The sequence below is a fragment of the Rana temporaria genome, chromosome 11 (genome assembly GCF_905171775.1).
Source record: "Rana temporaria chromosome 11, aRanTem1.1, whole genome shotgun sequence".
NCBI classification, from domain to species: Eukaryota; Metazoa; Chordata; class Amphibia; order Anura; family Ranidae; genus Rana; species Rana temporaria.
Genome location: NC_053499.1, coordinates 41379486 through 41393218, shown reverse-complemented (window position 1 = coordinate 41393218; position 13733 = coordinate 41379486). Strand labels below are relative to the sequence as shown.

The 13733-nt window shown below is 43.1% G+C and overlaps 1 protein-coding gene across 5 annotated transcripts in view; it reads left to right on the top strand.

Annotated features, from left to right (window-relative positions):
• The window catches only part of MYRF (myelin regulatory factor), a 197909-nt gene extending 184186 nt beyond the window's left edge, over positions 1-13723 (top strand). For all 5 annotated transcript variants that reach the window (XM_040328424.1, XM_040328422.1, XM_040328425.1 and 2 more), the window contains 6 exons: positions 1911-2135; positions 5228-5315; positions 7603-7677; positions 8649-8751; positions 10857-10961; positions 12536-13723. In XM_040328424.1, the coding sequence (XP_040184358.1) occupies positions 1911-2135; positions 5228-5315; positions 7603-7677; positions 8649-8751; positions 10857-10961; positions 12536-12619 (680 nt within the window). In that variant the 3' untranslated portion in view covers positions 12620-13723. The remainder of the gene's footprint in view (positions 1-1910; positions 2136-5227; positions 5316-7602; positions 7678-8648; positions 8752-10856; positions 10962-12535) is intronic.
• Positions 13724-13733: the final 10 nt, after the last annotated feature.

Here is a 13733-nt window from a genome sequence, read left to right as displayed (position 1 = left end):
TGTAGAGAGTGTTCTGACCCTCCTGTAGTCCAAGGGAGGGGGCGAGCACGACACGCCACACCAGGGAGAAAGCCTCGCATTACTGTGTGGTGTTACAGACAGAAGAACAGGAAGTGAGGATTTCTCAGAAGGAATAAGGACATTTAAAAGCAAAATGGAAGGATGAGGTAAGTGAAGGAGGACTGCACTAAGGTAAAGGAAGCTATTTAGGGAAAAAAAATTGTACCTTTACAACCCCTTTAATAAATGGGCCGCCCCTGCCAACCTAAAGCCTAGTACACATGGGCCGAATGTCGGCGGGTATGGGCCGGTTCAATAAAAGCATTCAACCAATGTGTACTGCAGCCGGTCCAACAGAAGCCAGCCATTTGGTTGGCTTCTGTCAAAGGAGCATGACCGAAAAAGAGCGCTGACCGGAGTGTTCTGGTGGTGGTGGGGTGCAGTCCTCTGTCAGAACACAGTAGCACAGCAGGGGAGATTGCTGTACTAACATTGCATAGTTTCTCTTGTTAAAAAACATTGCATAGTTAGTACAGTGGCTCCTCCTGAGCTGTCAGTTTTTTTTCTTTCAGCCCTCACACTAACCCTTCCTGAAACTCCTACACTAACTCTTGCTGCAACCCTTTTAACCACTTAAGGACCGCCTCCTGCACATACGTCGGCAGAATGGCACGGCTAGGCACAAGCACGTACCTGTACGTCCTCTTTAAGTGCCCAGCCACGATCGGTCCCCGGAGCTGAAGAACGGGGAGAGCTGTGTGTAAACACAGCTTCCCTGTGGCACTGTCATCGATCATGTGTTCCCTGATATAGGGAAAGACGATCAATTACGTCACACATCCAGCCCCGCCCCCCTACAGTTAGAAACACATATGAGGTCACACCTAACCCCTTCAGCGCCCCCTAGTGCTTAACTCCCAAACTGCAATTGTAATTTTCACAGTAAACAATGCATTTTTATAGCATTTTTTGCTGTGAAAATGACAATGGTCCCAAAAATGTGTCAAAATTGTCCGATGTGTCCGCCATAATGTTGCAGTCACGAAAAAAATCGCTGATCGCCGCCATTAATAGTAAAAAAAAAAAAAAAATGATAAAAATGCAATAAAACTATCCCCTATTTTGTAAACGCTATAAATTTGGCGCAAACAAATCGATAAACGCCTATTGCGATTTTTTTTTTACCAAAAATAGGTAGAAGAATACGTATCGGCCTAAACTGAGGAAAACAATGTTTTTTTATATATTTTTGGGGGATATTTATTATAGCAAAGAGTAAAAAATATTGTTTTTTTTTCAAAATTGTCGCTTTATTTTTGTTTATAGCGCAAAAAATAAAAACGGCAGAGGTGATCAAATACCACCAAAATAAAGCTCTATTTGTGGGGGAAAAAGGACGCCAATTTTGTTTGGGAGCCACGTCGCACGACTGCGCAATTGTCTGTTAAATCGACGCAGTGCCGAATCGCAAAACTGGCCAGGTCCTTTACCTGTATTTTGGTCCGGGTCTTAAGTGGTTAATCAGTCAGCATTTTTAGTTTAATACAAGAAAACAAACATTCCCTAGTTGACCTTTCGTTACATTTCTTATCCCAGCACTTGCAGTTTACAACTTCCAATGCTGCTTACTCCTGCTCCCTCATTGCTGCTTCTCTGAACTTCCAGTCTTCACAGAAAAGAGTTAACAGTGGACAGTGCAATCTGGGGCCAGTCTGTTGACTTAAAGAAAGGAGGGGGAAATGAGGGAAGAGCCTTGCCTTCTGAGACTACAGGGCTTTGTGTTCTATTGATGCACCCAGTGTAGGGAGACTTTGTATGCCCATAAAAATACTATAGCTTTGTTTTCTCTCTGTCCAATTCTGGAGTCATCTGTCTGCATGAAATCATACATCTTTAAATCTCTTTTACAGACAATGCTTCATCGGTCACCATCAGAAAGGCAAAATCCCGGGTCTTAGATAAGAGCCGCAACTCTTTACAAACTCCAGCTCGCCCTGTAAGTCCCCCACCCCAATACACTCAGAGCAAAACTAAACACAACCCCAACAGCCTGCCTGGCCAAGACCTCCGCAATAAGAGAAGTGTGGCGGGAGAGGCCATGGTCACCACTACTGCTGACGTCACAAAAGCAAATGGTGAGATATCTATTTTATCTGCTTTTCAAAATTTCCTCTGGCTTGATGTCTCAGCTTTTTCCTTGAACTCCAGGCAATCAGCTAAATGCCAACAGTTTGTGTGGCACGTTACCAAATAAAGTGAGGTTGTACAGTTTCAATACAATGCAGGACAAGAAGGTTGGAGGGTCCTGCCCATGAGAACTTACACATATGTGTTTTCTGTACTAGCTGCCATTGTAGGTTATGAATTATGTAAAGCGATTCTTGTGATTTACACGAATCTGCCACCATGTACAGTCAGGCGGGAGATACAGGTCCCAGAAGACAGCAGGGACCAGTGGGATCGCGCAGAGTGAGTCGCGCATGCGCAGTAGGGAACCAGGAAGTGAAGCCGAATGGCTTCACTTCCTGATTCCCTTACCGAAGATGGCGGCGGCAGCACCCGAGAGCCGAAGGAGAGATCGGCTTCGTCAGCAGCTACAGTTTTTGTAGCTGCTGACTTTTAATTTTATATTTTTTTGGCGGAACTCCGCTTTAAAGTGTTATTTAACCCAGGAGCCTGCATTCACTATATCTGGTCTTCTACAGTACACAGAACATGGAAATGCAGTTATTTTAGTAAATATAAACTGCTAAATACTTTTTCTCATCAGCAGTATATATTATTATTATTATTATACAGGATTTATATAGCGCCAACAGTTTACGCAGCGCTTTACAACATATATAGCAGTCTTGTGACTTCTATCAGTGTTTGGTTAAAGCTTGTAGGAGGGGTTTTCATTCTGCACTGACTGTACTATCAGGATGCAGGACCCCTGACTCTCTGTTTGTGCTGATTGGCCCTGTGCTGATCACATGCACCCTCCCAAGAAAAAAAAAATAACTTTCTAGCAATACACACCCTGGCTCTGTATTATCAGGAATAGGGATGAACTTCGTATTCGAGTCGAACATCGTATGTTCGTTCGTCGAATTACGAACGTTTTGGGCCGTTCGAGCCAAATTTGAGTGGCGTGTCACGGCCCATTATTCACTGCGGCATCGCAATGCATTGCTGGCTGATGATTGGCCAAGCATGCACTATGACCCGCATGCTTGACCAATCACAGTGCGCAAAAAACGGAGAGCCATAATTGGCCAAAGCCAGGGTGGCTTTGGCCAATTATGCTCAGGGGGTTTAGTACACGCCCCACACTATATATTGCTGCCTGGAAGTCGGCCTTGTGTAGTGTGTTGGTGGTTTACAGAGAGAGAGAGTTTCATTTTAGTTAGATAGAGCAGGCAGGCAGGCAAGCTAGTCAGTCAGGCCCCCGTACACACGACCGAACATGTCTGCTGAAACTGGTCTGCGGACCAGTTTCAGCAGACATGTTCGGTCGTGTGTAGGCCCAAACGGACAGGATTCCAGCATACATTTGCCCGCCGGGCCTTTTCCCAGCGGGCAAATATTTCCGGGCTTGTTTTAAAACAGCCCGCTGGAATCCTGTCCCCTCGGACATGTTTGGTCGTCTGTACAGACCTACCGTACATGTCCGAGCGCCCGCCATCTCTCGCATGCGTCGAATGACTTTGACGCATGCGTGGAAGCACTGAACTGGCAGGGCCGCCCACGTCGCAGCGTCATCGTCGCAGCGACGGCGCGGCCACGCGCGGATTTCTGTATGATGGTGAGTACAGCCACCATACAGAAATCCCCGGGCATACATGTACGGTGAAAACGGTCCGGCGGACCGGTTTCATCGTACATGTATGCTCGTCTGTACGCGGCCTTAGAGTTACAGTGTGTAGAGGATATATATGCATCCCAGGTGTTGTATATATATTTATACACTGTATAGTTTAGCTAGATCCGCTCTTCCTAATTTACTGACAGGCAGGTGATTGTGCTAGCTGCAGTATTCTCACGTGGTGTACTGTCTGTTTCCTCTGTACAGTGTGCACCTAAAGCTACCCAATAGATTTGCTGGTGTTTCTCATATTAATTCCTAAAGGCAGTATGGCTGCACGATTCTGGGAAAAATAAGAATCACAATTCTTTTGCTTAGAATGAAGATCACGATTCTCAAAAAAATGCATGGTGCTTTTGTTAGCATGCATTTTTGTGTTTTTTTTTTTATTTTATTTACACGCACAGAGTATGTGCCTTGCTTCAGAACAGCCTATTAATTTGAGAATAAACTGCCTGCCACCCCTCAATAGCACCAAAGTGCATGGGCCTTTTTTTAATTTTATTTTTTAATGCCACTGCATCAAAATGCATGGTGTTTTTGTTAGCATGCATTTTTATTTTTGTGATATTTTTTTTTATTTACACACACACACACATATATATATATATATATATATATATATATATATATATATATACACACATATATAATGTGTGTAAATAAAATACATGCTAACAATGTAATGCAAGGCTTTCTCCCTGGTGTGGAGTGTCGTGCTCGCCCCCTCCCTTGGACTACAGGAGAGTCAGGACGCCCACTAACACACAGCTCCTTTCTCTATCTGCAACGTAGAGAGCGTCCTGACTCTCCTGTAATGCAAGGGAGGGGGCGAGCACGACACTCCACACCAGGGAGAAAGCCTCACATTACTGTGTGGAGTTACAGACAGAAGACGTGGATCAGGACCACTCTGTGCAAAACAAACTGCACAGTGGAGGTAAGTATGACATGTCTGTTATTTAAAAACAAAGCTTTACAATCACTTTAAGTACTTTTTTCTTTACAATGCTTATAGATAGAGGTGAATAGGGTCCTGTTTAAAAGTGCTTTTACTAAATAGTGTGCATGGTCTGGACACAGGTTCACTTTAATTGTCTTTTAATAACATTATTTTATATCTTTAATAACAACTTTTAAAGCAGAAATGTGTATAGCAAGCACTGAGCAGGATATAAGAATGAGAATAAAAATGGAAATAGTAGACTTGTCAGTGACACATTTATTACATTTCACAATAACACAGGCATCGTCACTGAAATTCTATTGATGACATGTATGAATGAATGTCACACATTTTTTTGCCATTTCTAGCTATTTACAGTTTGCCTTGCACATATGATTTTGGGTGGTCATCACAGACTGTTCTCTGTGTTGCAGATTCCCGTACCGCAGCTTCTTCTATTCGCCTCCTAGAGACCGACACCCTCATTGCAGATCACCTTTGTTCCTCTCAAAACACCTGCAGGTAAATTGTGCAGAATATTGTACCTGGCAATCTTTCATTTTTACTTGTCCTCATTAGTCCAGTAGGGGGTCCCTTGAGCAGAGAGGGGAATTGTTATTTTCCACGGGGATAAGGCAAAGTATTACCATGGCTTTCAGCACGTATAGTAAACGTCCCTGGGCCCCACTAGTTCAGGAGGGTCCAGGTCAGAGAGAGGGATTTTTAGGTAATCAGTCAGAATCACCCTTTGGGTATAATGAACATATGTAAGAGAAAAATAAAACAAAAACAAAAAAAAAAAACCTAGGAGAAGCAATAATAAGTGACTTGGCTCCTGAAAATAACTCCTGCACTCTGTATGATATATTCTCCTGACACCTGCTCTCTGTACAACAGATATTCCTGACCTATGTCCTCTGTAAAAATACATACTCCTGACACCTGCACTCTGTAGGATACATCCTGCTGTATGGTACATATTTCTGACCCCTGCAGTCTGTACAATAGATACTCCTGACCCCCTGTACAATACGTATTCCTATTACCTGCCCTCCTGACCACTGCACTCTGTATGTTACATAACCCTGACACCTGCACTCAGTACGATACATACTCCTGACCCTTGCACACTGTATGTTACATACTCCTGACACCTGCACTCTGTAGGATACATCCTGCTGTATGGTACATATTTCTGACCCCTGCAGTCTGTACAATAGATACTCCTGACCCCCTGTACAATACGTACTCCTATTACCTGCACTCCTGACCCATGCACTCTGTATGTTACATAACCCTGACACCTGCACTCAGTACAATAGATACTCCTGACCCTTGCACACTGTATGTTACATACTCCTGACACCTGCACTCTGTAGGATACATCCTGCTGTATGGTACATATTTCTGACCCCTGCAGTCTGTACAATAGATACTCCTGACCCCCTGTACAATACGTACTCCTATTACCTGCACTCCTGACCCATGCACTCTGTATGTTACATAACCCTGACACCTGCACTCAGTACAATAGATACTCCTGACCCCTGCACACTGTATGTTACATAACCCTGACACCTGCAGTCTGTACAATAGATACTCCTGACCCCTGTACAAAAGGTATTCCTATTACCTGCACTCAGTACGATACATACTCCTGCACTCTGTATGTTACATAAACCTGACACCTGCAGTCCGTACAATAGATACCCCCTGATCCCTGCAATCTGTATGTCACATAACCCTGACACCTGCACTCAGTACGATACATACTCGTGACCCCTGCAATCTGTATGTTACATAACCCTGACACCTGCAGTCCGTACAATAGATACCCCCTGATCCCTGCAATCTGTATGTCACATAACCCTGACACCTGCAGTCTGTACAAAAGATACTCATGACCCTTGTACAGTACATACTCCTATTACCCTGACACATGCAGTCTGTACAATAGATACTCCTGACCCCCGCACTTTGTATGTAGATAAAACTGTTAAGGTCCTCCCACTGTTGGCACACTTTTGCTTCACCCACAATTCATCACAGTGTGCTTGACATGATGCTTCTTTATTGCCCTCTGGATGTTGAAGGGGGCCGGTCAGGTAGGCTGTGCAGGGCCCTTTGATTTCTAATGGAAGCCCTGATCTACAAAACAAAACGCAGCTCTCACACGGATGAACACTTACGTGCGCCCATGTGAACAAGGCCCAAGACTTTGCACTTTGACTTTATGTAACCTAAAAGTAAAATCAGACTTTACAAAGTGCAGCGTTCGAACCTTCGGTTTGTCTTCATCCAAAACCTGAATTAGGACATTTGACAAAAGTCAGATATTTAATAATGTTATGACCAGTGAACGGATTTATCTTTGTGTTCATGGTGTGTACAGCAGACCCCCTATGTCACCGCTCAGAGTTTGGGGAGACAACTCCACTGTGGCTTTCATTAAGATCTGTAAGCCGAGATATCTGCTGAGTATTTCCTTTTCCAAAGATGTTAGCACTGATGCATGATCCCGCGGATATTGTCATCTAATATCTATGGGTACTATAAAGCTGATATTGTTTGTATGGGTTTACTATGGGCGCTTCCACAATTCAACAGCCTACCAATAGATTATATGGTTGGTGACCTAAATTGGACCCAGCCGAGGTTCATGACACTGTGGTGTTGGGATGTTAGACTAAGTTCCTTTAGCACCCTCAGGTGAGGATGAGATCGTTTTTTTTGTTCTATGTAAAGTTCTGCACAATATTTCAGTACTATATAAATCAGTAAATTAATCAAAGTTTGTCTGTCTTTACAGTGCAGGCAATTACACGTATTCACTCCCTCTCAGCAAGTACAGCTCACTGTCAGGCAGAATGACACTGGAAGTCAAGTAAGTGGACTATATGAGTGTAATCTTTCCTGTGTGGCCTTTCCTGCAGTTTGCTCTTTATCCAATTCCCCCGCTCCTCTAAGTGTAGCCTGCCTTGCAAAATACCGTCTCTTCTGCTCCAATGATATTTACTGTATGGCCCTACCTGGCCCGAAAATAAGCCCGGGTCTTATATTAATTTTGGCAACAAAAGACACAGTAGGGCTTACTTTCGGTGTAGGTCTTACCATGTAATGTGCTGTCTTCTCTCCCCCTCTCTCTCCCTGCCTGACTGGAATCCCCAGTATAAACTGAGTTAAAATGCTTGTAAAATCCTATAATCCACTCTATTACAGTATTATATAATGTACAATGTGTGTGTTTCTGTAATATAATTGTGCCAAATACCTTCGTTATAGCGACGTTCGGCGCTTCTGTGACCCGCCGGAGCTCTCTTCCCCGCAATTATATTACAGAAACACACACATTGTACATTATATACTCCTGTAATAGAGTGGGTTATAGGATGTTACAAACATTTTAAACTAGGGCTTATTTTCGGGGTAGGGCTTATATTGCAGCCCTCCTGGAAAATAACGCTAGGTCTTATTTTCGGGGTAGGTCTTATTTTCGGGGAAACACGGTATGTCTAGAAAAAATCCCCACCCAGTCCTCTTACTGCGCAGGTGCGCCACAGCCCCACTCATTCCTATGCATAAGCCATTCTCATAGTAGCCTCCAAAATACGGGGAAGCTATTGACATGAATAGGGCTGTAGCGCAGTAAGAGGACATGGCAGGGACAATTTTTTTATTTCAACAAAGGCTGTGTGGATCCGGTGGGTCGCATAGTGAATGTTACTGGAACTATTAAGAAGGTATTTTACACAACAAGCTAAAGAGTCTGGGGGATTCATTAAAGAGCAACTTATTAATAGTACAGTTGCCATTTCCCTTTTTTCTTTTTAACGTCATTTGTTTGTTGCTGTTTAGCTCCACATTCCCCGTGTCAGTGAACCTCTGCGAATCATCAGCGGGTAAGAACTGTGCGACATCCGTAACCAGTTCTGCTTCAGAAGATCAGAGCTGCGCCCAGGTTTGTTTATAACAGCCTATTTACTAATACTATACAGTGAAAACAGCGCTAAAATCAGAATGTCCACTCATACAGTGGCTCAAGAGAAACTCTGAGTAGCTAACTTGGAACAAGCATGCAGCAAGTAAAGTCAAATGTGAAGTTAGTACTGATCTGAGCATCAAAGCCATTGGATAAGCATAACAACAAGGCAAATAGCATTTAAGACCCCTTTCACACTGGGCGTTTTTCTAGCACTTTAGCGTTAAAAAAAAAAAAAAAAAAATCTGAAAGAAGCTGCATCTGCAATCCCAATGTGAAAGCCTAAGTGCTTTTACACTGAAAAAAAAGTCATGCAAGCAGCTTCTTTGCAGGGCTTTAGGAGCGTTGAATACACCGCTCCTAAAGCCCCTTCCCATTGAGGGAGCTTTTTTTATTTATTTTTTAACGCCAACGCGCCTGAAAAACGCCCCAGTGTAAAAGGGGTCTTAGCGGCGCTTTACCAGCATTTTTCAGGCGCTGGCAGTGTGAAAGGGCTCTGAAAGTACTCAGGCTTTCACATTGGGGTTGCAGGTGAGACTTCCTTCAGGCGCTTTACATGTTTTTTTTTTTTTTTAATGCCAAAGCGCCCGAAAAACGCCCCAGTGTGAAAGGGGCCTTAAAGTTATACGAGTTTGGCAGTCACACCCCACATATCTCTCCAGCACAGGTTTCCTTTTATGTGAGATTTATATAATCCACTTTAGGTAGATTTCAAAGAGTTCTTCATATGTGGGATGGGCATGTCTGCTTTTTAAGACCCAGGCTATTCAACGTTCTTGTTTGCTGCATCACCCGACAAGTGTAAACTTCTAAAGCCTTGTACACACGGTCAGATTATTAGATGAATTTTCATCAGTTCTTTGTGGGATGCTAGTCTCAAATCGAAAGTGAAGAGGGTACTCCCCATCAGAAAATTCTCTGACAAAAGCATTCAACGCCAGCAGTAACAAAAACGTGTTGTATGGTTTTGTGCGTTCTTTCATTTCTGAGCATGCCTAGTCTTGCTCTTGAGATTTAAAATTTTTTTTAGAAGAAAACCGTACTAATGAAAAGAACAATCAGACGTTGTGGTCACATCAGACAAAATTTTGAAGCCTGCACATCCAGTTTTTGTCTGACGAAAATTCGTAATCGGCTGTCAAAAGCAGCATACCATCGATCAGAAAAGCGGCAGATTGTTCATCGGACTAAATTGAACAGATTTTCTGACCGTGTGTACGGGCTTTTATGTAGGTGTGGCTGTGGGAGACTTTTTAGCAGCAAGGCAGAAGACCAGTGATGACAAACTTGGCACCCCGGATGTTTTGGAACTACATTTCCCATGATACACATGCACTCTGCAGTGTAGAGGAGCATCATGGGAAATGTAGTTCTAAAACATCTGAGGTGCCAAGGTTCGCCATCACTGGCCTAGACTGTTACAATTTCTTTCCTGCAACCACGAGCTGCAGCCAAGAAATTTGTACGATTCCCCCTTCAACACACAGTGCTGACAGTGGAATCCCTCCTGTTGAGACAATGGGGGTTATTTACTAAAGGCAAATCCACTGTGCACTTCCAAGTACAGTCACTGTAGATCTGAGGCATACATGCAAGAAAAAAAAAAACAAAAAAAAAAAAACAAAAAAACAGTATTTTTGGTTGTACATGAATGGATGATAAATCTTCACCTTAGATCTACAGCAAGTGCACTTGTAGTGCAGAGTGGATTTGCCTTTAGTAAATCAACCTGATTGTATTCTCCCAGTGAGGGGGGGAAGCTGTCCCCACTGGGAGAAGACAGTGATTATTGCTAGCAGCTCTAACAACCATAATCACAAGTAAAATGTGTCAGGCTGGTTGTACCCAAGTTAATCGAACGATCAATCAACTTGGTACATTCAGCCTGCCCATACACTCTTTGAATTTTGGCTGGTTCAGCAGAACCAGCCTAACACTTTATTACACCAGACCATTTGCGTGAGAAAGCAGGATCCTATGTTTGGTATTTTGAAAAAAGCTTGTCTGCATTACATACAGGAAAGCATGTAGATGTGTTCCCTGTATATATATTTGAAGTCTTCGACCATTTTTTTCCCCTCCAGGTTTCAGGTGTTTGCGCTGTACCTGCCCCATCATCGTACAATTTATGGTCACTCCAGGTGTATCCATCCCAGGACTTCTCCTTCCACCTGCGAGTATCCCCAGCGGTAAGCCAGTCACATTCAAGCAAACTTATTGCAATCCAAAAAAAAAAATAGGAGGGGGGATTTTATATATATTTGTGCTGCAAAACGTTGTTTCCATTGGTTTTAGTAAAGTATCCAGTTTGGCCCATTTGAAGGCACTTTTGCCCCCCCCCCCCCCCCCCCCAAAACACCAATGCATGCAACGTGCCGCTACGATTTACTAAAACTGGAGAGTGCAAAATCTGGTGCAGCTCTGCATGGTAGCCAATAAATGTGTGTGTGTGTATATATATATATATATATATATATATATATATATATATATATATATATATATATATATATATATATTAGGGCTGTGCGTTAAACGCGATATTAACGGCGTTAACGCAAACCCATGTTAACGCCGTCAATATTTTTGTCGCGCGATTAACGCAGGAGCCCTCGGGTGGACATGCAGAGTGTACAGCGGCGCGGCGCGGCTTACCTTTTCGCTGGATTCACAGACAAGTTACTCACCTTGTCCCTGGATCCAGCGATGCCACCCCGCTGTGTGATCGGCGATGCCACCCCGCTGTGTGATCGAGCGGGTCCTCCTTGCTTGGCGGGTCCTCCTCGCTCGATTCACAGTGCCTGTGTGCCGCCGAGCTCCGTTCCCTGCGACGTTACGACGCACGGGAGCGGAGAACGGCGCCAAATTTAAAAAAGTAAACAAACACAATACACACAGTATACTGTAATCTTATAGATTACAGTACTGTATGTAAAAAATACACACCCCCCTTGTCCCTAGTGGTCTGCCCAGTGTCCTACATGTACTTTTATAAAATAAAAACGATTCTTTCTGCCTGAAAAACTGTAGATTGTCCAAAAGTGTCCCTTTATGTCAAAAATGGTTTTAGATCAGCTAGAAAACAGCGATAATAAATTATAATCACTTGCATAATTGTACGATATTTGTGGGGAAATTCGTCATAAATTAGAGCGATTAATCGTGAGTTAACTATGACATTAATGCGATTAATCGCGATTAAAAATTTTAATCGTTTGACAGCACTAATATATATATATATATATATATATATATATAAATAAATAAATCTCTATAGATCTTACAATCCAATGTACCCAATTCTAAACCCACAGTTGATCCAGAGGTGGGGGGGGGGGGGGGGGAAACCAGCAGAGCATGCTCCAAACCTGCTCTATGCAATGGAATTGCAGAGTGGCCGCAAACAACCTCTTCTCGGGTACCCTGCCAGCGCTCCTGGTCCCCGAGCCCCACTGCTATGTCCATTGACAGACAGTGGGACTCAGCCCCGCCCCCATCACTGGCTTTGATTGCCATTGGCTCCCAGTGCCCCAGCGAGACCTGGAAGTGAGAGGAGGGAAGAGCTGCAGACATACCTGAGCTCTTTTAATCCAGCGCAGTGCAAGTAAAAAAGGAGGGGGGGGGGTGGCTGATGCCTAAATATTTTTTTACCTTAATACAGGGAATGCTGTTAGATTTAAAGTAACCAAACCACACAAGATTCCATTGCTATTGTTTTATCACATATGGCTCTGCTAACGGTTCCTTCATTTCCATCTCCTAGGAGGCATCAGGATGCTATGATTTTACAGTGGATATTTCACAAGTTACAGACTATTATTTCAATTTCTACCGACTCTGCGACTGATACATTTGCCAAACAGCTGGAAAACCCATATAGATCTCCCTCCTTGTACCGGACTCAGAAAATGTGTCACTTGCCCCCCAGACTGCAGGCAGCCACGGGGTCAGCCCCACCCGTCACTGGATGTACAACACTGGACCAAACCAAGCAGCACTGGAACCCTTCTGGGACCAACTGGATAACAGAGAGCATTCACACTGGAGACACAGGGAACCCTACCCCAAACAAGACACATGGGATTTCCCTAGTCCAATAAAGGGGAATGAATGGGTGTAGCTTCTCCCCCAGTTAATGATTTTTTTTTTTTTTTTTCTATGTGTTTAATATTGTGATTCTGTTACAACCCTTCTACATATTCCCGACTCTTCCCCTTAATCAGTTACCAGGAAAGAACCAACTCCCCGTTTCAAGGAACCCCTTCGTAGGTCTCTGTTAACAAGCAATCTGAACTGATAGATGCTGCAACTAAGGGGTTGGAGAAGCTATTTCAAGTTACTGAAATTTTTGAACAGTTTGTGTTTTGTTGTATTTTATGTTATTTTTTTTCTTGTCTTGTGTTTTGTATTTAATTCTCTAACCAGAAAAGTGCACTTATTCTCAACTTGGCAGTAAGGACCAAAATCTAGCCTTGTAAAAGGGGCAACTGAAAGTGCCTGGAAAAGAGGCAACACCTCAAAGACTCTGTGAGCGCTTGGTGTGCCAATGCCATGCAAGAAAGAATATAAAATGAATTGATGACTTTAAAGGACCAAAAAAAAACTGGACCACTGAAGATGTCTTTCTGGATTTCTGCTCTTAATTTTTAAAATCTTGTAAATAAAAGGCTTTCCTACAGTAATTGAAATACACTAATCGCATTGCATCACTTTAACCCTTTCACTACATCCTGGTACCTGTCCTACAGTACTGAAAGGGTTAAATTATCTTATTCTGGACCAGTGAGCTCAAAGCATTTTTAATATTTTTTTTTTTTTAATTTCGGATTTGTATTTATATTTCCATGCTACAACTGCACTGCTCTACCCTTACTTGTACCCTGTTATCTGGGTCTGATAAATCCTGTCTGCATATGAAAACCCACAATATAAATAATCCTTTGTACTCAGACTGGTGTTGT